Source organism: Gadus morhua, chromosome 14 (genome assembly GCF_902167405.1).
Source record: "Gadus morhua chromosome 14, gadMor3.0, whole genome shotgun sequence".
In the NCBI taxonomy this organism is placed as follows: domain Eukaryota; kingdom Metazoa; phylum Chordata; class Actinopteri; order Gadiformes; family Gadidae; genus Gadus; species Gadus morhua.
The window spans coordinates 4,956,483-4,982,390 of NC_044061.1; the positions used below are offsets into that span (position 1 = coordinate 4,956,483).

The 25,908-nt window shown below is 44.2% G+C and overlaps 3 protein-coding genes and 1 long non-coding RNA gene across 5 annotated transcripts in view; 2 read left to right on the forward strand and 2 right to left on the reverse strand.

Annotated features, from left to right (window-relative positions):
• The window catches only part of LOC115558480 (insulin-like growth factor 1 receptor), a 49,688-nt gene extending 41,929 nt beyond the window's left edge, over positions 1-7,759 (reverse strand). The window contains exons 1-2 of the mRNA XM_030376645.1: positions 6,710-7,759; positions 1,770-2,336 (exon numbers count right to left, since the gene is read on the reverse strand). Of these exons, the coding sequence (XP_030232505.1) occupies positions 1,770-2,336; positions 6,710-6,827 (685 nt within the window). The 5' untranslated portion in view covers positions 6,828-7,759. The remainder of the gene's footprint in view (positions 1-1,769; positions 2,337-6,709) is intronic.
• Positions 7,760-15,973: 8,214 nt separating this feature from the next.
• LOC115558556 (uncharacterized) lies at positions 15,974-17,164 on the reverse strand. The gene is made up of 2 exons (XR_003979345.1): positions 16,963-17,164; positions 15,974-16,325 (listed from the first exon to the last, which is right to left on the reverse strand). It is a non-coding gene; the product is annotated as an uncharacterized LOC115558556 (long non-coding RNA).
• Positions 17,165-18,895: 1,731 nt separating this feature from the next.
• On the forward strand, positions 18,896-23,944 carry ap3s2 (adaptor related protein complex 3 subunit sigma 2). The gene is made up of 6 exons (XM_030376755.1): positions 18,896-19,093; positions 19,575-19,666; positions 19,829-19,940; positions 20,069-20,140; positions 22,121-22,228; positions 22,895-23,944. The coding sequence occupies exons 1-6, from the start codon at positions 19,025-19,027 to the stop codon at positions 23,018-23,020; spliced, it is 579 nt and encodes a 192-aa protein (XP_030232615.1). The 5' UTR covers positions 18,896-19,024; the 3' UTR covers positions 23,021-23,944.
• A 1,049-nt stretch (positions 23,945-24,993) lies between these two features.
• The window catches only part of anpepa (alanyl (membrane) aminopeptidase a), a 21,808-nt gene continuing 20,893 nt past the window's right edge, over positions 24,994-25,908 (forward strand). The window contains exon 1 of one of the 2 annotated variants that reach the window (XM_030376650.1): positions 24,994-25,175. The gene's annotated coding sequence lies outside the window, so the exon portion shown is untranslated. The remainder of the gene's footprint in view (positions 25,176-25,908) is intronic. The other variant, XM_030376651.1, reaches the window with a different exon arrangement.

Below are 25,908 nucleotides of genomic sequence, written 5' to 3' on the forward strand. Positions count from 1 at the left end.
TTAATCACCCTTCCTCTCACGCAAACACACTATTCAACTGTCATCTAACTCGGACCCAGACTTTATTCACACTTCATCTCACCCAGAGGCCGGGCCGACGCTCTATTCACCCTTCATTAAAACCAGCATTCCTCTTAACATACAGGATCGGTTTTCCAAGCGTTTTCTCATTCAACACTGTTTCTAGACCCACAAACAAATAGCATGTCATTTTCTTGTTTTATAACATGAGACTATAACCATGAGATACGTTTCACATCAGCAGATATTGTGAAACTTAACAAGGAACATGATCTAACTAAGGATGTTTACGCACGTATGCATGTGCCGGTGTATGGTTGAGGACAAAAGAAGTGCAGTGTCAAGTGTGAGGTTGTTTGGATGAGCGGTTTTCGAAAAAGCTGCAAGCAGCACTACTGTAGGCCAAGCAATCACCCCGTTACCAAAGGGCACTGCCTTCGTTTTAAACACATGACATCACCAGGCCTGGAAACATTCAGGTTTTTAATGTATTCAATAATCCAGGGGAACAACTGGAGAGGGTCTGACCGGGTCCTCCCATTGGTCTCTCTGCTTGCACAGACCAACCAATGGGATGGCGCCGTGGCTGTGTGGAGCTTTTATGAATGAGTGGAGGCTGGAAACACCAGCTGCTTATTGATCTGTTCGACCTGCAGCACACAGCGCTGGTGCTCTCCCATTACATCAAGCTCACATCCGATCCATGGACACCAGGAAATACCACAGCTACACGCCGCCGTGACCCGGTCACAGGTCAGACGGTTCGTGACAGCGTACAGCAGTTGGGACCCAGGGTGACCTAGCACAATCGGTACGGCCCGCACATGCTGCCGAGAACCATGCTGTGAATTGCTGAGGCATTCTGTTTACTAAACATGACCATCCCAACAACATCCCCCTCTCTAACCCAATACCTTAACGTAACTCTCTCTAACCTAACACCTAAAGTAAATCCATTTCTAACCTAATCTTAACACAACCATTTCCAACCTAATACCTCAACTAAAAAACATTTCTAACCTAAAACCTAAACTTAACCATCTCCAACCTTGCATCTACAACCAATCACAGTGCGATTCCAAGCAGCATAGGTGGTTTCTCAACCGGCCTTAAACACAAAGCAGCCGTCCTTGTACTAAACGCAAGCTGGGTGCTGTAACTGAATGCCTGTGGCTGCCCGGGAACAAGGATACAGTATATTAGGTGACAGAGCGTAAAAGTGGAAATAACCGGCATCAAAGTAGTAGAAAAATAAGTAATAGCCAGGTTGGCTTTGGTATGTTTTAGAGTGGTGGACACTGAAGAGTCGGCTCACATTATTCGGCCAGGAACATATGCACTTACTTGCACACCCTTCAGAGCGTTAGAGTAATGTGTTTGCCGTGAGAAAAGGTTGCATGATTTCCAGGTACTGACGACCATCCTATTCCAGTCTGTTGCTTCCAAAGAGTGTGTATGCGAGCGTGCATGCGTTTGCGCGGGTGGAGTCTGGCTGACTCGTCTCTTGGGTTCACATAGTCTTGTTGCTGACACTGTAAGTTCCTGTTTTCACTCTTTCTATATCCAATATGAGATAGCCAACACACACATACACACACACACACACACACACACACCAAGATTAACACCTGCCATCCGCCAATGGTTGGTTACTTTCAATTGACAGCGTTTCCAAAGTTAATTTTGGAAACAACCACCCACCCACCAACCCACCCCCCACACCCACACAAGAAGATGCTCTGCCTTACCTTTCTGGCAGTGCCTGGAGCTCCAGCAGCGGTAGCTGTAGTTGTGGTTGAACATGGTGCGACCGCATTGCGGGCGGTTCTCCATGATACCCGGGCACACGTCGCTGCACTCCTTCGCCTGCTTGTTCCTGGCGATGAAGTTGTTGAACTCGGCGTCCATGATGAGCGACCAGTCCACAGAGTCCAGGTAGCACAGCTCGGGGTTCTTCTCGATGCGGATGGCCCCGCGCGTGATGTTCTTCAGGCTGTACAGGCCGACGTCCTTCAGGCTGGTCATCTCGAAGATCACCAGGGCGTAGTTGTAGAAGAGGTTGCGGCCGCGGATCACGCTGAGGTTGGGGAACAGGGTGCTGAGGCTGACCAGGCCCGAGACGCGGAACATCAGCAGGTAGTCCGTGATCATGGTGAGCTTTGGGAAGCTGAGCGAGCGGAACAGCTCCTGGTTGGCGATGTTGCTGTTCTTGTCGCCGATGAGCAGGATCTGCAGGTAGCCCTCCACCACCGTGCAGTTCTCCAGCCGGTGGAACTCGCTGATGTCGTTGCCGATGTCGATGCTGGGGCCACAGACTGGAGAGAGACAGAGGGAGAGAAGGGTGTCACACAGTCAGGTATATAGAGAAGAGACACAGAGGGGGTTGGACGTTGAAGTGTGTCAACAACGCTGTAGGCAGATCAAAACAGATCAAAATTGTAGTGTACTTTAGAGGGAGGCCATAGTCACGTCGTAAGAGGGTAAAACAGGACAGGTATCTTACATGTGCTTGGGTATTATTATGCACATAGTAACTAGGAACAGAGCCCAGATCAAAAGGGTGGCCTAGGGGCATACACCCCTCTATCTGGTGGAGACCCAGGCCCAATCCCAGTTCTACCCCTTACCCTTACCCCTCCCCCTTCTTTTGAAGGGGTAGGGGGAAGGGGGAAAGACCAAGAATTCTCTACATGTGTTGACATCCATATGATGAGTCGGGGGGGACGCAGGAACATCGGCTGAAAGCTAATGTTTTTGTCCTCCATATCAGTATTACGCTGGTATTATCCTTCAACATCATAGCATGCATCCTCCCAGAAGGCTAGCAGGGTGTTTACATTGATGATCTACAACAGGCATCAGCTGAGACCCTTCACGGTAAGAGACTTGATTAGAGAGTGTGGCCAAGGCATGTACCAGCATGCATAAACACACCACAGGGCCACGGCACCATGGGACGTTCGACTGAAGACAGCTCCTCAGCCCTCCCAAGTCCCCTCCATAACATCAGTCTTCACATATTTCTAATAACGACGCAATCTTTACTTTGGGGGGAAAGAAGTCTGCAGGATGCCATTACAAAGGTCCAATCAGATCTTCTTTCATTTGGCCCAGATGTTCACAATGGTGACTGTCAATGTAATAATAATAATCCTATGTGTAGGCATCGCTCTGTATGCTTCCATAGGCTGGTTGTGGTGAGGGCTTGGGACAATGATTGTCGTAGGTGAACTAAATATTTGTCTGTGGGTTCATATGCAATATATACATAGTTGTGTCGCATACATGTTTTTGTGAGAAAAAGTATTGCTTGATTATTATTAAGAAATAATATTCACAGTAAATCAATTGTATGGGGGCTTTAAGTTGACACATGCCTCGCTAAAGCGTCAGACGGGACTGATTACAGAGTAGTTCGGGGCCATTTCCTGTAGTAAGTACATAACCTGTGTGAAGTTCCTGCAAAATATACTCTGGACAACACTTAGACCCGCCGTCCCCAACCCCACACTCGGTAATCACAGAGACGACCTTCAAGCCTAATATCCCTTAATGATTTAACAAAAAACACTTAGAAAAATGTTGACCTAAGAAAATGCTTGACATTAGTTAATATGAAATAGGGAGATCTATGAAATCGCACTTGAAAAGAACAGCCGGTCACAGAGCTCAGTCAGAGCCCATCATAGAGGAAGGTTTCAGCAGTAGTGGTTGCCTGGAAACAAGTGCTATCAACAGCTGAATCGCCAACTCAGTTTGTTTCGAGGTAAGCTTACTCAGGACTTGCACTTTAAGAGATTTCCAAATTGGTGGTTGCCTACGAGTGTTATACAGGCCGGAGCTAAAAACGATGAAAGCTGTAGCACAACAACAGCTGCCCTAAACACACTCTTGACGTTGCATGCGTTCCAATTATTCCAAAACCTGTTCCCATCACACATGATGCATATTCCACCAGGCCTGATAACCTGCTGAAACATATATTTCGGGACATTTACATTTGCCTGCACAAACCATAAAATGTGTGCATAACAGGTTGGAGAACCTTGGGCAGTCAGTCACCCAGGTTCATGCAGTTCAACACTGTCACCATCTAACCCAGGAGCACACTTCAGCGACACACACACACACACACACACACACACACACACACACACACACACACACACACACACACACACACACACACACACACACTAGAGGGGCCTCAGACCCCAACACCAGACCCCCCTATCAAGCTGAATAACCAGGAAAACCTGCTGGCGTCCTGGCTTTGAAGCCCTTCCTAACACCTCAGATCCGGAGAAATCCCCCCCCCCCCCCCCCATGAGAGAAAGGCTCCCAGGCCAGACCCTCCCGAAGGACCACACCATGCAGGAAAACATTCATTGTCAACAACAACGGAAACAGGAAGAGCAGAGTTCCGCGAGAGCCCGGCAGAGAATCATCAAGAGGAGTGCTAAGTAATAACCGCCTCATATCCACATTAATACACAAAGCGCCACTACTGTACTCTCGCATTTCAAACCAGGGCTTTCCCCCTGAGTTTTCAATGCCTGAATGAGATTATGTTGGATAATGATCCTGTTCCGAGCAGTCATCCACCAGTTTTGTTTCCCTGGAGTTACTGGGGTTGGGTCCAGGTGTGGGGTTACACCTGCTTCCTGGTTGGGTTCGTATGTCATGTGCCTGTGTGTGGACTGAACAGGAATGGGGCTTTGTTTTACTCCGCTGCTGGATCGGCCACTGTTGGGCTGAGCGGATCCAACAGTCTTGGGGAACATGGATTCTAGGCTGCTCTGTGCCTACAGTGGGGACTGCTGTGCCAGGATGTGGGCCATGTGTGGTTCTAAGTGGCCTTACAGAGAGATTAGAGAGCAGTTTGGTGGAGGCCTTGAGCATAAATCAGAGACAACAGTGCACCCATCCTCATCGACTCCGCTATGTTATGTCTGAGTCTCCTTGGTGAGGAGGCATCCTAGATAGGCAGCAATCATAGGACAAGAACAGCAAGCATAACAAACATTCCAGCTATGTTCGAATCATAAAGTAACATTGCAAAGAAACGCCTGGCCATGTCTCTGGTCTGAAAGCCCAACCATCAAAGCTGTGCAGTGCTGGCCATGTTTGACCGGTGGACCTTGGTTTAACTTTAACGTATTATAAATGTTTATTTCTAGATATCAATATATCTTAGTATTTTGCTTCAAAGAGCCGTTTGAAGAGCAGTCCTACTGGCTAGGCATGAGCTTGTTTACCTTAGTTTACCATGACAACCAGCGGTAACACAGCTGCTTTGGATTTTTTAAAAGTCGCACAACACCAACCTTCATATCAGTCTCTATCCGTGTCACTAATACTCACATGGGTACCTGCATACGAAACGTTCCTAGAAAGACTCCAAGGAAACAAGCAGCCAGCGATATAGGCCAGGGTGTCCACACACACACACACAAACACACACACTGAAGACAGCGGAGAGAGATGCAGGGCAGGGCTAGCAACAGAACCAAGGGGCCGCAGACTGCAGGCTAGGGGCCCACACCGTCCGCTGACAGAAGCCTTACTCTTCACCAGCAAACAGGAACACCTCTGTCCGTGCTGGAGAAAGCTTTAGGCTGGATCTATTTTAAACTCGCCAACCCTCTCATTATGGACGGGAAAGGAGACGGGGGGGGGGGGGGGGGAGGTGGGGGATAAGCTAAAAATCATGCCTACAATTGTCCTGAAAACACTCCAAATATTTGTTTAAAGAATGGCGAAGGTTCAAGGATGAAGAAGACTTACATTGTCCTTAAGCTGCAGAGTCAATCTGTATTAACATCAATTTTAGGGGACACAACCTGACCTTCTAGGGCTAGGCTATCGTTCTTATGAGACGACCTAATGTGGATGATAAGGGATGTGGATGGATGGACGACCCTGTCGGGAACACAACACCTGCTCTCTGATCACATACGACCAGTGACCCTGAGCCCCGCACTGTTTTGTTTAACCAAAGCACAGATCTCCAGAAGATGTCTGCCTGGACAGGGGAAACATTACACGAAGGAATCAAAACAAAAACACAAAGAACCAGCGAGTTAATCTACTTCCTGCTACCTTCCGTTCTCAATATCACACACACACACACACACACACACACACTGTATACACAACCCATAGTGCACAAGTACAAACCCTAAACACAGACACACACGTCTCCCATATCCCTGACCATTAATAAAGTGAATAGCGTGTAAGATTACTTTACAGTTAAGCAGTGGCACATCCAGGATAACCTTCATGTCCATCAAAAGAAAGATGGTCCTACGAAATCACTAAGCTGTGTTAGGAAACGCCACTACGTCCCTATCTAGGTCTAGTGTTGCTCTCGAAGAGATGCAGCATTCCGCATTGCTCCTGTGTGTGTGTGTGTGTGTGTGTGTGTGTGTGTGTGTGTGTGTGTGTGTGTGTGTGTGTGTGTGTGTGTGTGTGTGTGTGTGTGTGTGTGTGTGTGTGTGTGTGTGTGTTCCAGTGGCGAGCCCTGCCATGGAGGTTTCCATGCCTACTGGACGCTATTAACTAACGTAAGGCCATCGTGGCAGCGCTGCATCCCACCACGGCGGATGACCACACGGTCACCAGGAGAAGGCTCAGGAGGTCAGTTTCTATAGGAACCGACGTCAGTGAAACACCGTATACGTACTTTCTCCATTTGCGGGCCGAATGCAGCGCGTGGACAGACCCAGGATCAGCAGGAGCCAGCAGAACAAGGTCAACGGATCTCCCTCCGTGAGACACCTCCTGGTCCCCGGCCGACTCATCCTCCTCACCGGGGCCGTAGGCGTGTGTACACACGGGATAGCTACTATGTGATGAGGGGGCGCAGAGACACGCACACACACGAGTCGTTCTTCAGCAGCGACCCGGTGGATCTAGCGGGTCTTATGGACGGGGGGAGCACGGCTAGCTTAGCTTAGCTCAACTGGCTCTCACGCACGAGCTCCCAGTGTTCGTCTCGTGCTGCTGCTGTGGAATGTCTTGGGGGAGAGAGAGCGGCAGGCTCCGTCGATCCGCGGCGAAAATCACCGATTTATCCTTCGGGCGATAAATCTTGTTTTAATCGGCATAGTCGTGGCGCGTTCGTGTGCTAGCGGCAGAACGACGTGGTACCGAAAAACGGTGCCGAAAAAATCGCATCACGAATCCCTTTGCGATCAACCGCATCCTCCGACTCCATTTCTTGAAATGCCAGCCTCGCAGAGGCTGAAAATAGCGGGCAACCGATTAAAAAAAAAACGGGGTAAATAGGTCTGGATATCGCCAGACTACGGTCCGTAGTGCGTGGAACACATGAAGGAACGGGAAAACAACCTCCTCATCGGAAACACACACCGACACACACAGTTAATCTCCAATATCTGCCCGTCGCAGTCAGGTCCTGGATAACGTGTTCAGCACCAGCAGCCTACCCGACGTCTTCGGTCCTTTTTAGTTCCTGCACGCACTGGCGAATTGCGTCTTCGTTTCACAGGGAAAACGTGGATGGACGATGGCGAAATTTATTAAAGCTGAGGTATACTCGCCGTGTGATGATCCAAGGCGGTCTGTTGTGGAGGGCTGGAGGATCTGGTTGTGTTATGCTGCTGGTCGACGGCTGTGAGCGCTGTGAACTCCCCGCCGCACACCGTGGGATCCGCGCTGTAAACAAGCAGCAGTCGCACCGCTCCACTTTATAATGTCTCGCTGCGGCTTGTAGGACATGGACATCCAACGTCCAAGTGTTGTCACGTGATTCCACTTGCCACCCCCACTGACGTCACTGGCTAATCGCGCGGGAGAGCTTCATTCTCTTCTCGACTACTCGACTACTTCACCAAGATGACAACGACGGCAAGCAACTAAAATTAATGACTGAAACAACCTAATTGTGATTGCAAAAAAATATGTTTGTGAAATGTGATTTTGATGGGTCCGAACCTTAAGCTAACGTATTGATCCACGATAGCAGACATTTTAAATAATAGTTATACTTACATGCAACTTATTTATCTCAAACGAAATGTCAAATAGTAGGCTATACTAGATACATACAAATATATATGAAGGAAAATATACGAAAATGAAATGGCTAAAGTTAATGCAAAATTATGATGTAGTCGAGTACAAACTCTCAGTGCAGTCTTTGGAAGTTAATTCTGACTGATACTGTTATCTTCCACAGCATGACATAACACATCTCAGGAAGTGGTGGTTCTCCACTTTGTTGGAGAATCTCCATGCAGAAGGGTATAGTTCTTCTGAAGCAGATGTGCTGTGAATTCCAATATTAACACAACCGTAACAATGACCTACAAAACTATATGTGTGTGTGTGTGTGTGTGTGTGTGTGTGTTTGTGTGTGTGTGTGTGTGTGTGTGTGTGTGTGTGTGTGTGTGTGTGTGTGTGTGTGTGTGTGTGTGTGTGTGTGTGTGTGTGTGTGTGTGTGTGTGTGTGTTTGTGTGCAGTCATTGCAGACGGTTTGCTCATTTCACGGAGGAGGGCAGAGAGATGGCACTCTACCGCCTATCTTCGGTATCCCGGGGAAGCGCTAAGTGTCCGAAACATAATATTTGTCTTTTCTTTATTTCTTTACTTTTTATTGGTTTGTTTGAAGGGAAGAGCAGAAAATAAAATTGATAATAATGGATACCAATTCCAAGAAACATGTTATTTTAATAGAAATGAAATCATATATTGCTGGTTATTAAGCACACAATATACACCGTAAGAAAATAAAATGCAGACTTCACATTTAAGAAAGGCTACTGGGGGAAGTTAATTTCAAAATCAACATAAATTGAGCCTCTTTTTTTCACATGTGAATTGGGATTCTCACGGTTGGGCAGCAGTGTTTGGGTTAGCCGCTCTAAGTTACCCGTGTAGAACGTTGCGTCAAATTAGTTCCGTAAAATCAGTAAAATCATAGTTATTTTATTTGGTCATCACGGGGGGGGCACAGGGGGGGCCAGGGACATGTCTAAAGGGGCACTGGCTCCTCTAGGCCCCCGTGTAGAATCGCCAATTTAGGAACCCAAAATTTGACTGAGGGCCGCTGTCACACAAAAATTTGTACCGGGTGCCAAATTTCTACCGCCTACGTAATCCATACGTAATCCATTCCAAACCTGCCTGGCAACAGACGATTGCGTCGAACGTTGCCTGGCAACGGACGATCGCGTCGAATGACATGGGAAGGTTCAAGAACATTCGCGAACTCGTTCATTGAGCGCGACAAGACAGATAACAATTATTTTACAAATTACATTTATTAGCGTTCCTAACTTTATATTTGTATTGTATTGTATTTATCTATTTCCCTACACAGTAATAGCTAAATGTTATGGGGATAACGTGAATAATAATAATAAAAAACATATACCAGTTAGTAAATGCCTACTCACCTATCTACCCATCTATCTATCTACTATCTATCAATCTATCTATTACCTATATAATCTATTCTCTAAATTAAATTAAGGAAATTAAATTAACACAAGCTAGCTAGACTATGATACACTTTAAACACTCAGTTTACTAGCTAAATTCGATTAAACAATTAAATACAATACAAATATAAAGTAAAAACAAGTGTTATCTAGCGATCCGTTATCTTTATTATGTTATTTCATCTTTGGCAACATGAGCGCAAATATTTTTTGAAACCTGCTTTAAACACTCAGTTTACTAGCTAAATTCGATCAAACAATTAAATACAATACAAATATAAAGTAAAAGCAAGTGTTATCTAGTGATCCGTTATCTGTATTATATTATTTCGTCTTTGGCAACATGAGCGCGATTTTTTTTTTTTTAAACCTGCCTGGCAACAAATTTGGCACCCGGTAGAAATTTGGTGTGACACCACACCGCCAAGGGAAAGAAATGTAGGCGGGAAATATGAAGGTATTATTGTAGCAAAAGTCTTTAGCACCTGTAACTGCAGAATTTGAATGCGTACACTAAAGTAACAGTAAATTTGTCACCTGAAGTCGTTCCCCATTTTGTTATACTTTTCCATCATTGCCAGTAAGTTTTTTTCTTTTTTTAATTTTTTTAGACCTCACTGGACCTCACTCCCAGAGGTCCACGGTGCAATGTTTTTTTTCACAACTGGGATGCTGATGTTTGCCGACCCTCGGCAAACGTGAATTTTAGGAACTGGGTGTTGGCGATCTTTATAGCTCCATGGCTGCTGGCACGTGGTGGGTCCCAGTGTAATTTGAGAAATGCATCCCTGCCGGCGATTTTCATTGGATTAGGAAATTATGGGTGGAACTATTTTGTCCCGCCCACAGACACTCTGGCATCTACGGATACAAATACTTTTGCTACACATTTACCACCTAGACGTGTTGCAAAACTACCTGCAAAAAAACTAGAGCTGTGAAGCGATTAAAATATTTAATCGGGATTAATCGCACCAATGTCATAGTTAACTCACGATTAATCGCAAATTATTTTTCTATGCTAAATATCCCTTGATTTTTTTGTCCCATAATTCTTCTCATTTTGATTCTCTTATCAACATGGTGAAGTGCATCGGCTTGCCTTGTGCAAATGATTTTCTATCGATAACAACATTGGCATATACTGATCAAAACAGGACGATACAAAAAAAGAGCCTATAGTGCAATTAAACGACTGCTTTGAACAAATGTCATTTGAACATAGCAGTCAGCAGGGGTGGACTGGGAGAAAAATTCAGCCCTGGCATTTTCTCTCCAGACCAGCCCACTACATTATTAGCACTAGGGGTGGGACTAAACGAACGGGAAGAACCCTGTATATCCGAATAATAGTGCAGTTTTTTGTTTTTCAAGTTTGTGTTTCTTGTGCTGCTGATAAGAAAGTTGTGAAACCCGAACAGGAAGTTAACAGACATCCTGTGGTTGCTGCATCTCCACCCGCCATATCTACTACAAAACCCTTGTTAAATATCACACATGATCCAACGCAAAATCCTCTCTTGCAGTTATTAGTCTGTGACTGTGAAAATCGTTTGGTGTAAGCCCAGCATTAGTTAAAACCAGACTCGGACAATAATAACAAAATCTCCTGACAAATAATCTAAATAGAAACATATTACAGACAGTAACAGCATTAGAGCTGAAACCAATTTGTTTTAACGGTGACTCAGTCATTATGAAACCATAAATAGAGAATTTAATTTTTTTTCTCATATTCTCATACACGTGTATGTGCACATGTATGTATACATGTGCACACACATGTATATGAGAATGCATATCTATTCAGACCTGTAATTCGGCCTACCTGCATGACTGTTAATTTAACTTAAAAGATATGCAAATGTTTGAAATTAAAATCAATGTGAAAATCTTCAACCAGGAAATAATCATAATCAAACCTCTCTCTCTCTCTCTCTCTCTCTCTCTCTCTCTCTCTCTCTCTCTCTCTCTCTCTCTCTCTCTCTCTCTCTCTCTCTCTCTCTCTCTCTCTCTCTCTCTCTCTCTCATAACTTCTAGCAGGTGAGGAAAACCTGTTTGACAGGAGATGATGGTAGCAGAGAATATAAAGAGACATTTATGAATAACCAATTGTCATTTTATCACACATATAGTTTCTTCACATAAACCTTTCAACATACATATTGCATTCCTCTCGAAATAGTCATCACCTCAGTAAACAATAAATGAATTGAAAGATTACAATAAATTCAATGGCAAATATTGCAAATTAAACTAATTATTTCCAATAGGTTTACTTGTATTTTGTGATAAAATTCAAAGTGTCACATCTGTATTTACAATACAGCTTGATTCTGCATCTCTATTTACAGCTCATTAGTCCATGTCAATGTTTACTGTTGCTATGGCAACAAGAGACTGCTAACGTTAGCAGCTGTTAGCTAGCTTAGCCAAATCATCTGAACAATAATAACCCATAATATCACAATTCGGCCTATTTAAACAAAATCAACCACAACTACCAACAATCACAGCCCTTCAACTCTGGGCTAATATGTTGTCGCAAGTATGCAGTTAATTAGGTCACATCACATTCAATGTAAAAACGTTTTCTACTTTGTTTTGGACATGTCTCAAAATGTAGCCTAGCTAGCCCCAGGCTAACGTTACTTAGCATATATGCCTCCACTCGCTCGTCTCCTGGTGCAGCAGCACCTGCTGGGGTGTGGACCCCGGCACCAAATAGGTCTGTCAATTTTGAACATTTAACTTCCATCTCCAGAGGTTTTTCAGCACCACCCGGGCGTTTTCAGCTCCGTACCGGCTCCCGCGACTCCGGCCCATGCCATGAGGTCCCGCCCACCCTGGTTTGTGTTGTGATTGACAGCACTGTCAGGGCTCTCTGAGCCAGTCAGCCCATGATTGATTGACAATGACAAACATAGACCAATAATATGCCTCGATGCTGGCAACACACTGCTAGCTCTCTGTAGCCCATTGGCCAGCCCAATTGGAGGGAATTTAGAGAGAGAGGAAAAAAGAAAACATAGCGGACCGGACCGGCCCACATTGGGTCAACGGCCCACCGGGACGATGCCCGGTATGCCAGATGGCCAGTCTACCCCTGGCAGTCAGGCTACTGCTTCTTTGTTTTGAGGCAAAGAAAAAAAAAAAATGATTTTTTTTTTTTTTCAATAAAATAATTGCGTTAATCGCGCGATAATTTTTTTTAACGCCGTTAAAATTGGTTTGCGTTAACGCCGTTAATAATGCGTTTAACTGACAGCTCTAAAAAAAACCCCATAGCTGAGAATTGCAGGAGCAGATTCGAGCAGTTGTAAAATGGATTTGTGCTCGCTCATTAAAATGCTGAATTAACATAGCGTTCTTTAACATTTTATTTGTGAGGAAATTTTTCAGAGATGTGCAACTTCTGATGCATTAATTCAAATTTGGATTTACGAATGCACACCTTTTGGGCATGTTCTCAGATTATGAAACCCGGGTGTGCGAATGTGTTTTGCACCAACTGCGCTGCAATAATTGTAGCAAAAGGATTTGTGCACCTGTAACACAGATGTGCGTACTCGTAGACCCTATTTTGTGTTTACAATGGTATAAAAAATATTTACGACTACAAATGTACTGTTACACATTTGTGACTTTAGAGTACACATGCAAAATAAATATATACAACTTCAAATTTACTGTGACTTTAGTGTACGCATTCAAATTCTGCAATTACAGGTGCTAAAGACTTTTGCTACAATAATACCTTCATAGGGAAACGCCTTCAGCATCCCAGTGGTGAAAAAAAATATTGCACCATGGACCTCTGGGAGTGAGGTCAAGTGAGCTCTAAAAAAAAGAAAAAAAGAAAAAACTTACTGGCAATGATGGAAAAGTATAACAAAATGGGGAGCGACTTCATGTGACAAATGAAGAAAGAGGGAACAGAAATTGTTTGCTTTGAAATTATTACATTATCTTACACGTGGGGAACCGCCAACACCCAGTTGTGAAAAAAAACATTGCACCGTGGACCTCTGGGAGTGAGGTCAGGTGAGGTCTAAAAAAGTTTAAAAAAGAAAAAAACTTACTGGCAATGATGGAAAAGTATAACAAAATGGGGAACGACTTCAGGTTCTGAAAAAAAGTTGTGAAAAAAAATATTGCAGCGTGGACCTCTGGGAGTGAGGTCAAGTGAGGTCTAAATCACAAAACTGAGGTTCATCATTTCAAAGTAATGTACAGTCGGATTAAAACTAACAAATAACAGGATCTAATTGAATGCTGGAGAGATTCGACTTTTCTCTTTATATTTATTTAATTTATGTTTAAATTAATTTTGTTATTAAAAAAAGAAAAAAACGTACTGGCAATGATGGAATAGTATAACAAAATGGGGAACGACTTCACGTGACAAATGAAGAAAGAGGGATCAGAAATTGTTTACATTGCAATTATTACATTATCTTACACATGTGGGGACCCACCAACACCCAGTTCTTAAAATTCATATTATTGCACAAGGGCTTTCATAAGTGCGCCATAAGCTAAATCACCATTTTGTTACCTTGTTAAGCAATAGATAGTAACTTAACTGATTCTAATTTATTTAAATAGAGGGCACTCTGGGCTAGATGTCGGCTGACAATCTGCCTGGAGTTTTGGTTTGGATTGTGGAGATTCACCATGCTCTCAATCATGGTGAGGTTCAATATGGACCATTCTTCCTATGAACCATTGATTCTCAAAGGATCGTCGAGGGGGTGATTGTGTTATTCTGTTGCGAAAAAGCACATTTAGTCAGTCAGCCTGGTCCGTCAAAAGTGCAAAGGAATAGAATTCAATCCCACAACATATCAGGGAACTAAACGCATACAAATCGTTTAGTAAGCAATTAAGAAAATGAATGATCAATACATATACATATTGGCACTAAAGTAATTTGTTGTTGCATGTGGTCAACACACTATGTATTTGTTTTATTTTTTCGCTGGTGCTTTGTATTTTGTGTTCTGTTGTTTTACCTTAGTTAGTCAGTTCTTCAGTTCGTTCTGTGATGCCCTGTTTTGTGCTGTGGGGTTCCGTGCTGTTTATGTTGTTGTTGTTTTTATCTTGTTTAATTGTATTTTCATTGCCTGGGGACTACAGATGAAAAATAGCCTTTTGGCTAATTCTGGCATTTTTAACCCATGTATTATCATGTGTTTTATTAATTTGCACTGTCCCCTTCTTAAAAAAACTGAATTTAATTGAATTGAATATAAATTTAAACAAAAAAAGAAAAAATCAAGAGAAAAGTCGACTCTCTCTAGCTTTCAAATAAATTCTGTTAGCCTATTTGTTAGTTTTAATCCGACTGTACATTAGTTTGCAAGGATGATCCTCCGTTTTGAGACCTCACTTGACCTCACTCCCAGAGGTCCACGGTGCAATGTCTTTTTTCACCACTGGGATGCTGACGGCGTTAACCGCCTACATTTTTTACCGGGGGCCGAATTTGTACCGCCTACGTAATCCATACGTAATCCATTCCAAACCTGCCTGGCAACAGATGATCGCGTTGAACGTTGCCTGGCAACGAACGGTCGCGTCGAATGATGTGGGAAGGTTCATGAACATTCGCGAACATTCACACTTGTTCATTACATTTATTAGCGTTGCTAACTTTATATTTGTTTTGTAGTTGATTGTTTAATCGCATTAAGCTAGTAACCTGAGTGTTTAACGTGTAGTAAACTGAGGGTTTAACGTTCTCGTAGTCTAGCTAGCTAGTTTGCAGCGGCCCTCAGTCAAATTTTGGGTTCCTAAATTGGCCCTCAGCTGTCAAAACTTTGAGAACCCCTGTTGTAGACAAACTTCGGAAAACTGTAGTTCTACCGTAGAAACGCTAGAGGTCAGCAATACTCCCCGTTGCGCAATGACGTCGGTTAGGAAAAGTGGAGTCTAATTCATTTTAAACAGCGCTGTCTTTTCCTATGTTCGAAAGGAAGCACATTTTCATCTCTCCTTGACCCGATGACGTTTTCCACAAAGGTTAAGTAAAGGAGGCATAAAGGTTAGGAGATTTGACTATTCGTAGAGGAATTGGGACACAGCTAAGGAGGCTCACCGCGTCCGCCATCTTGTCGTCACGTGACAGCACTTGGACGTTGGATGTCCATGTCATATAGGCTGCAGCGAGACCACTCGCTCCATTTACTGCGACGCTTATACGACCGAGGTGGGAAGGAAAAGACGGATCCCGGGGTCCTGTATCGGGATTGTTTTGCTTTTTCCACACAGGTACACTGCAAACCTTGAAAACAGTCCAGACTGCCGCCCGCCTGCCCAGAGATCGCAATCAACCATGAGGACGTTTTGTTGGCTCAATACACCGTGCAAGCTTTAATATAGACATTATTGTGCTTTTGAAATTGTGTCCCAATGTGGTTTCGTTGCGCTGATTTGATGTAATGTAATGGGGTGATGTTGGAAAAAAAAACGGACGAATATATAGGACGGCTGATTTTTATTATTTGTGTTGGAATTTAATCTTCAGTTTGCAGCTTGATGGTATGTTTTTTTGTTCACCATTTATATTTATTAATAGAATAATTGGCCTGGAAAATGCTATGACTATCTACCAGACATCCATATCTGCGTTGAATAGACTGGGATTATGTTTTTGTTACATGCGGCCAACGTTTATTTCAGAACCAAAACCCCCAGCAGTAAACAGTAGTTTGGGGTAAACATGGAGCCGCCTTGCACATCCAGGATCCCTCTCCATCTCCACTCTCCTGAGCTTTGTGTGGCCAGAAGCAGAATACATTGAACTATTCACAACGGGCTCCGCACTGCCCCCTGGTGGACATAAACAAGAACGACTGTCATTTGTTAATGGAAGGTCGCCACTCAACCTATTGCTGTTAAACCCTACAGTTAATCACTACTGCTACTCCATGTCAAGTGGCTCATTGTGAATAATATGGTCTTAGTATTCGATTTTTTTTTTTACAGGAAAGTGTGGAAAAAGGCTGTCGTAAGTTCGATCTTTCACAAAGGCATCCCATTTGAGTGCAATAAAAGGATACAAATCATAGGACAATCCGTGTGACTTTCCCTGCAATTAGAGGCCGCCTTCATAACTTTAAAGAGGGCCACAGAGACAGCGAGCGGCGCATTACCTCATTCCTGGCAATACGTACCCGGCTTCCGTTACACAATTCCCACAATTAGAAGCGGGAAAAAACATTCAAACTTAGCCGAATTGTGGAAGGCCACCCACTTCAAACGCACGGGAGTCGCCGTCTTCTAACAAGTACATACTGTACCCGCAGGACCACGCGGGGCGTGCTGCTGGATCGCCGTGTCTGTCTACTTGCATTTGTGAAAACCCTCAATGAACGGGAGCCCCGTGCCCCGTGTGAAACCCTCTATAAACAGACTCCATAAAGGCTGCCGGCGACGGCGAGCCCACCGTGGAGCCCAGCCCACCTACCTCGAAGCCCATCCGTCGAGTCAATTCATCCGCCGCGCTCATGCGGAAAGCGGCGCGTTGACCAGCCAACCAGGGTCGTGTATGCTAATGAGCGCCGCGCCTGCTGGGGGGTTTTCACTGCGCCCATGCAAGAGGAACGGAATTCAGTCTGAAAACAAAACGCGGATGGGGGATCGAATAATGGAGGGAAGCGAAGACATGTGTCGCGTTAATGATGGAGTCCCCCCCCCTCCCCCCCCCCCACACACACACACACAGTCACAGTCACACACACACACACACACACACACACACACACACACACACACACACACACACACACACACACACACACACACACACACACACACACACACACACACACACACACATAGTTATTTGACATATGAGAGTCTGTGAGCAGTGCAGTCGACCCGCCTGCAGCACAGGGCAGTCTGCATCCGTTTATAATAATGATTGTTTTATAACGACGTTTGAAGGGGGACGTGAACACGACCAAGGCTTGGGGTTCGCAGGAGACGGGGGGTCCTCATTCCTGGACTGAACCGGAGCACATTGACACAACTCCACGCAGTTGGGGTATTAATTGCAGGTTTCACCGGAAAAATTCAAAGTGTATCATGTAAACAGAAAGGTCAAACTAAATAAAGTGCGAATAAAGTAGCCTTTGTGGTTACAAAAACTCCCGTGAGGCCTACTATCAGTACTATGCTACTACTTTACTACTTTACTATTTTACTACTACTCGGCTTACTACTACTAAATTCCACAAATACTATACTCTACTACTACTACTACTACTGGAAAAAAGTTTTCTGCTACTACTATTCTAACTATCATTTATTGATATGAAAAATAATACGAGTTATTGTCGCTAATAGAATAAAAATAACATTCAAATGAATGCCGGACAGCCAGCATCTAGACCCAACTTTTCCAAGTGCGCATTATTCAGGCATAAATTGAGAACCAATATATTAATTGATTGGTGAATCGGACGCCCCACTCAAGGGTTCAGGAGGCCAATGTCCAATATGACATTACGGTTATCCCTATAAACAGATCTCAAAGTCATTTTTTATTGGAAGCATATTTATAAATAGATATAGACGGACCGATAGAAAGATATTATACACAATCTGATGAATCCGCCCCAGTCGAATGTCACTGCCCACTAGTGGCCATCTACCATATAGCACAATTTAACTTAAATGGTTGATGCGCAGCGAGGATACTTCTGAAAGCAGACTGCTAGCCGAAACACTATTGTTCAACCCTCACAAGAAGACAAAAGTAATATCGGCATTATGCGTTAACGACCATAGAGTTTGAAAGCCCTCCTAATATGGTGCTATAAATAATGTCTACAGGTAACCGGATGTAAACAAAAGAAACATCAGATCAGTGTTGCCAGATTGGGCAAGAGGCGGAAAATGTGGCTCAATCTGGCAACACTTTCGAACCAGACCCGGCGGAAACTGTAAAGACAACTGTAATTAGGTCAAAAGAGGAGTTCCTGTTGGGATGATTTGGGTTCAGAGAACCACTTTAATCCCTGACCTTGAAGAATTTCACGATTTCATAACGATTCCGCTTTCTAGTAATCAATAAATAATTCGATTATGTGTTTCTCCTAACTAATCAATTCCCAGCCAACCAAATAAGAGATATTTAAATTCATATAAGAAAGCAAAAACAGGACTGTAATTACTTGTGTTAGCCAGTAATAAACAAAGCCAATTTGTCTGTGGCAACATATTAAATTGAATGTGGTATTGAATATTTGACGTTCTCCTTATAGATCAATTATGCGTTAAAGATATATGATGATGCAAGATTGTTATCAGAAATGTATTATTTATCCTTTCTTTCTGTCTTTCTTAGGTCCATCAACGTTCTGCTGACCTTTATTTTGAAATTACAGCTCTTGTTCAGAACGCCGGAAGTCTCGACTTCTACTACCGCTGGTCTGACGCTGCTGTCAGAGTACCATTAAGCTCGATCTCCATCGTTTAATTTAGTACGTACTGCAGTGGGGACACCCAAAGCAGTGGACTTCAAAATGATTAATGCTATATTAATATTTAATAACCACGGGAAGCCTCGGCTGATCCGCTTCTATCAGTACTTTGTGAGTGTTTCCCCCGAGACTTCCTGAGCCTGCTACAGCCTCTAGTCCTGCAGCTTAATTGTATGCTTCTGTTCACGTTTAGAAGGTCTTGTCTTTAGGCTCTGTGGTTGACTCTGCATGTACCTTTAACGTTATATCATTGTGTGGCAATGAAATAGCTCAGTGGAAAGGATCCGTGAACCTTGAGGACGGACACTGTGTGTGTGTGTGTGTGTGTGTGTGTGTGTGTGTGTGTGTGTGTGTGTGTGTGTGTGTGTGTGTGTGTGTGGTTGTGTGTGCGTGACTTAGCAACCACAACACAAAAGGCATTTAGTTGGTATCTTTACTTTCCAAAATTAAACTGGTTCGTGTTTTAATGTTGGGTTAAATGTGTGCATGAAGTGATAGTGTGTATACAACGTGATGCTGTTTGTGCATAAAGTGATGCTGGTGCTGTAACGTGATGCTGTGTGGTTAACGGGATGCTGTGTGTGGCCGCTAGGCGGAGGAACTGCAGCAGCAGATCATCAGAGAAACCTTCCATCTGGTGTCCAAACGGGACGACAACGTCTGCAACTTCCTAGAGGGCGGCAGGTAACTCATTCAATGTTAATAAAAAATATATTATAATCATTGAAATACTATGGCGATGAAAGGTTGCCAACTCAATCTTCCAATGACCGCATGGAAAAAAATAATATTTGTTACCCTTTGTTTTGTTGTATCTGATTGGCTCTTGTTTCTATTTGAGTCTAGTCTGATTGGTGGCTCTGACTACAAGTTGATCTACCGTCATTATGCTACGCTGTACTTTGTCTTCTGCGTGGACTCATCAGAGAGTGAGCTTGGGATCCTGGACTTGATCCAGGTCAGTTTCTCTCTATCGTTGGTTAATGCCTTTTTCGCATGTGCAACCTGCCTGGCTTATCTTTTTTTCTGTACAACGGGTCTAAATAATATCGTTGTTGTGAAGTTAACCGATTTCAACTCTTGCAGGTGTTTGTGGAGACCCTGGACAAATGCTTTGAGAATGTCTGTGAGTTGGATCTGATCTTCCACATGGATAAGGTGAGTAAACACATTGTGTGCCATTCTGAAACACCTACAGGACGTACTCCGAGGCGTGGGCTCAACATGACACCCGTTTCCCTGTATCAACAGGAAATGGGAAGGCTTCTATTGGAAGTGTTTGAGAGCATGGTACAGGGACCTGTTGTTTTCAGGGAGGAGTCTGTTATTCTAGGGGAGGAGTTTGTAATTAAAGAGGAGTTTGCTATTCCAGAGGAGGGGCCAATGTCTGCAGAGGAGAAGTCATCCATTATTGTTCTCAAAAGCTCAATTTCTTTGAAGGTATTTCAAAGAAGTACCTTCAAGTGTCTACAAGTGTCTCACGTAACAAAAATCTAAGTTTCCATACTAGTATTAATAACTACTGTATATAACTATAATACTCAAAGTTCCAAAGAACTAAAAAGGAAATGCATTGATGTGATTGTTTTGACATCCCAAATGTTTTTATTTTTTTATGAATGAATACACATGCAAGAATGAGTTCACATCTGAGTATAGGCTACAAACGAGTTTTTGCACTTGATATTTACAAGTGCAAAAACGCCAACATATTCTTTATTTTGCTGTCCACTTTTGGGTTAGGGTTAGGGTGTTTTATCCCGACAAAAGCCTCGTAAGGACAGTTTCTCTGGGTCTCTCTCGTAGATCGCACCATCTTTCAACGTCTTTGTTTAATACGACTGCATCACCTTCTCTCACATGATTAGCAGCTTACGAATTTCACTTTCTCTCCTGTTAGAACTGCTCATGATGATATCGCTGCGTTGTCTCTGTGGAGACAAGTGCAGAAACACCTCTACCCCATGTGATCAGGCATGACATTTACGTGATTAGGGCATACACTTGTTTATATGTACGTCTTTTAAGGGGTCATCTAGTGCTTGGTAGGCATATGACTAAGCCAGTTGACGGGCCTGCTTCGCAGTTCCAGGTCTTTCATTAATTAATTCCTTGAAGTAGCCTTTGATAATGTTCTGGCGCGCCACCTACTGGCTTGAAAAAAGATTGGCCCGAGGCCAAACTTAGTTGCAGACCCCTGCTATAGATCATGTGAGCAGGGTTTGGTTTCATTCTCTTGATGATGTGAGAAGGGTTTTAGTCTCTAGTTGATGTGTGCGGGGTCTGGTTTGAGTCTCTAGAGGACGTGAGCAGGGCTCTTTTTTTTAAGGGCCTAAGGATTGGAGATGAAGAGCATTGTCTTTTCAGCCGACTAGAGCCTGGAGCTCACAACCAACCCGGACTAATTTCCCCAGCAGGAAATGAACCTCATATTGAGTCCGGCGTTTTGAAGCCAAAGGCAGACATGCAAGGGCGAGAGAACCTTCACCATTGAACAGACAGGGAGCATTAAGCACATGCACTATGAGCAGACATGCATCGCTGAGCAGACATGCGACCCATAACGGTGTAGGAATGTCGGAGTGGGAGTAGGAGTGTTGAACGTGATCTCATGGAGATGATGAATACACTCTGCCTTCAGTTTCAGTAAACCCGAGCCTCTGGGACAGCTTTACTCAGTTTAATGTCATCAGAGGGAATAAGCGCCATGCTCTGGAGTCACTCGCCTCGTAGGCCGTACAGAGTTCTCTCTGCGGTTTGGCATAGTACTGCTGAATAGGCAACCGGTCATTACATGTCATCACCAACCACTCCCTATCTCCAGGTGTGTGTATAGAGATAAGCAGTCAGTGTGACTCAGTCAGTGTGGGGGGTACCGGTGACGAAAACAAACGAGTGTGCGAATACGCATTCACACTTACGTCGTGAAGGAACAAAGAACGAAGGAACTAGGCCAACTTATATCAGAATCAAAATCACTAAGAGTTTCATCGAGTTTCATCGCAGAATTCAACCATGTAGCACACGGCCATGGCCAGGGTCAAATGGAAGACGCCGCCATCTCTGGTCCGAGGTTCTGCCCCACTGGGTCTGCGTGGGTCATGTGTTCTGCTCACTTTCCGGTCCCCCCCCCCCCAGGTGCACTACATACTGCAGGAGGTGGTGATGGGGGGCATGGTCCTGGAGACCAACATGAACGAAATCGTGGCCCAGGTGGAGCTTCAGAACCGCATGGAGAAGTCAGAGGTGAGAGGCTGATCCCAGATACCTTCTAGGGTTTAATGACCCAATACCTTCTATTATCTATGATCCAATACCTTCTATTATCTATCATCCAATTCCTTCTATTATCTATGATCCAATACCTTCTATTATCTATGATCCAATACCTTCTGTTATCTATGATCCAATACCTTCTATTATCTATGATCCAATACCTTTTATTATCTATGATCCAACCTCTATTATCTATGATCCAATACCTTGGTACCTTTTGATCCAATACCATTTATTATCTATGGTCCATTTAATAGACCTCTCTACTCACCGGGAGCTTAAGAAATGAACCGACAGATGATTGTTTGTCACCTGTATTGCAGACTAACCTTTACCAAATAAAACTAGATGTTTAGAAAAGACCAGGACCTCGAGGTGATGGTTGGTTGTCTGACAAGCAGATTAACCTTTACCGTGTAAAACTAAATGTTGAGAATAGACCATATGTAGAATTGTCCAGATGGTTGTCAAAGAGCAGGCTATTGAATGGATTCACCTAGCTATCGAACTAGAATCGGACACCCAGATAATTCAGGGTTCGCTACAGAGCACACCCCTTTACCCGACACAACCACTATCTATTCGATCGGCTCCGAGACAGGCGTGTAATATTCTGGGATGTCTCCCCCCCAACAGGGCGGTCTGTCAGCGGCCCCTGCGCGGGCCGTCTCCGCGGTGAAGAACATGAACCTGCCGGAGATGCCGCGCAACATCAACATCGGCGACCTCAACATCAAGGTCCCCAGCCTCTCGCCATTCTGAGCCGGCCGGGGGTTGGGGGGGTGGGGGGGGTGGTCTGTGTTCGTCCTGACGTACGACCAACTGTTACATAGATTTTATTCTGTTCAATGTATACAAATAGATAAGTTGATTTTTGTTTTAATTTTTTGATAATTATTTTGAGCGGATTTGTTGTCCGCCGGTCTTGTCAATGTGTCGTTCTTGTGGACTTCTGCTCTCCGCTTCGCTAACGAAAGCTACTTCGAGCTCTCTCGCGTTTCTGTTTTCCCAGGGGGGGCGTTCCTTCCTGAGGTTTTCCCAGCATCCACTGGCAGCTCCTTGTGTTGTGCTTGTAGTTGCTGTTGTGAATCTCAGGGTGTGATCTGCAGGTCGCACTTTGTTCCAAGACATCTGGTTCTCTGCAGGCCCTCTGCAACCCCCCGTTTGCTCCTCGTGTCAGCTCTCCCTTTTGGTTCTAATTGATGTGCCGGTGGATGTGGAGTGTAACGGAGGGGCGTAAGAGAATTCTCTGCGAGTTTGGAGACGTGTGGACGAGGCTGAGTTCACTCGCATCTCTGCTCTTAAGTGAGCGCAGAGGCAAAGCTGAGATCGCTCACGTCTCTACTCTTTAGTGAGCGCAGAGACGAAGCTGAGATCGCTCACGTCTCTACTCTTTAGTGAGCGCAGAGACGAAGCTGAGATCGCTCACGTCTCTGCTCTTTAGTGAGCGCAGAGACGAAACTGCGATCGCTCACGTCTCTACTCTTTAGTGAGCGCAGAGATCACTAACGTCTCTGCTCTTTAGTGAGCGCAGAGACGAGCAGAGATCACTCATGTCTCTGCTCTTTAGTGAGCGCAGAGACGAAGCAGAGATCACTGACGTCTTTTTTCTTTAGTGAGCGCGGAGCTTCCTGCTGTTCACCACATTCTTGGGCTGTGTAAATAAAAGGTACAGGTGACATTGAACTGCAGTGAAGCTGTCTTCTTTCTCAGTTTAATTTATATGTTATGCAACGCTTATATGGTTCTTTATTAATCCCTGACAGGAAATCCAGCTGTCATAGCAGAGAGTACAAGACAGTAGAAATTGAAAGAGAAACGTGTGCTAAAAAGAAACAACCAAAAACATAACTGCATAAAATATATTTACATTCAGGGCATTTAGCAAACCCTTTTATCCAAAGCGACTTATACGTACATTTGTCAGAAGAAAGAGATATAACATTATATCCCTGTCGGTACAGAAAGGATGTTCATAGAACCAGGTGCCAAGCACTAACAATTGTTAGGCTCATCCCTTTCCCGTATATATCTATGTATATATTAAGAACAGTATAACTAGTGCGATAATAAAACCTGCATTGTGTCAGCAACTATTGCTTCAAATATATTCCCCAATGTTAACTACTCTTATACTTCTACTACACTATGGTTATATTCCACACACAACAGGCTGAGCAGTAGTCGAAGCGAAGACATATGTCGCGTTAATGATGGAGTCCCACACACACACACACACACACGCATGTTCATGGAACACACAGCATATGTTTTGATACAGAGACCGTCTCACACCCGGGAACGCAACAAGGTGTGGCCTTTATTTGGAGTTCTTGAAATCAACACGCACACAGATATTCAAACAACCCTTCTAACCCATCTACACACGCACACACACACACTCACACACACACATTGGCCCAACCCCATTTCACACACACACAGAACCCCTAACACACACACACACACACACACACACACACACACACACACACACACACACACACACACACACACACACAGAGCCCCTATCACACACACACACACACACAAGGAACTCCAATCAAACAATCTCATGCACAATCGCACAGAACCCCCCCCCCCCCCCCCCCTCAGATCATACACACAGTCACCAGACACACCCCCTGGGTCTTCTGAGTCTTCTTCTCTTGTGGAGCCCCCGCCCAGGAAGGCTGCGGTTCGGCCTACATCCCCCCCACCCCTCTTCTACTCCTCCTCTTCCTTCGACTCCCTCACAGATGTAGAAAAAGGTTCTCCACATCAGCCTCTTTCACTCAAAGCCACACACATGCACACACAAAAGCACACACACAAACACACACCACACACATTGCCACACACATGGTCACGCACCCGCCATCCAGCCCAGAAGTGGACAGGCAGCGGTTAAGACTAGGTAAGTCACTCTTGTTATTGAATGTAAATCCAGTCAACGTCAAAGCTGCTTTTCCTTCGCTCCCCGGAGGAAGACTGAAGTGAAAGACTTTAGGCGTCCGGGACGTGGGAACATTTCCATGCAACTTTAACTGTTAACAAGCAGTGTTGATTTCCAGTCCAGTTGGGCTTTCATGAACAGGTGTTTTCACTTACACCCAAACTCCCAAAAATCGCAGGAAAAAACAGCATTCCTCGAAGAATAACGGCGGGAACGGAACCTGACGGTTCAGTTTAGGAGGGAAGAGCAAGAGACACTGCCTGACTAACTGAAGATTAAAACCCTCTCTTACTGTGTGTGTGTGTGTGTGTGTGTGTGTGTGTGTGTGTGTGCGTGTGCGTGTGTCTGTGCAAATAGACATTCGGAAATCCACTCATCATCCAGCGCAGGATATCAGTGCTTTATAAATATTATATAGATTCAAATATAGTTATTGTAGTTCTCCCAGGGAGGATTGAACTACAAGAGAGATATTTATGAGCAATGGAACCAAAGACATTTTCCGTTTCATGTTTTTCAACAGACATTGCTAACAGTATACTATACATTATGATACAGTAAATACAGTACAGTAAAGTAAAGTAGACCAAGTTCAGACTGGTTACCGATAGGAACAGATAGGAACCACAATGAAAAAGTTCTTCAGTAATACTCAGGTAAAGTTAATTCCCCAAATTCATGGTGAGGTTTGCTG

Bases quoted from the DNA above. Each gene is read 5' to 3' on its own strand.
- ap3s2 (XM_030376755.1), top strand. From the start codon at position 19,025: ATGATTAATGCTATATTAATATTTAATAACCACGGGAAGCCTCGGCTG. The intron at 19,667-19,828 runs GTAACTCATTCA...ATTTGAGTCTAG, and splicing joins AACTTCCTAGAGGGCGGCAG to TCTGATTGGTGGCTCTGACT. The intron at 20,141-22,120 runs GTGAGTAAACAC...CCCCCCCCCCAG, and splicing joins TGATCTTCCACATGGATAAG to GTGCACTACATACTGCAGGA.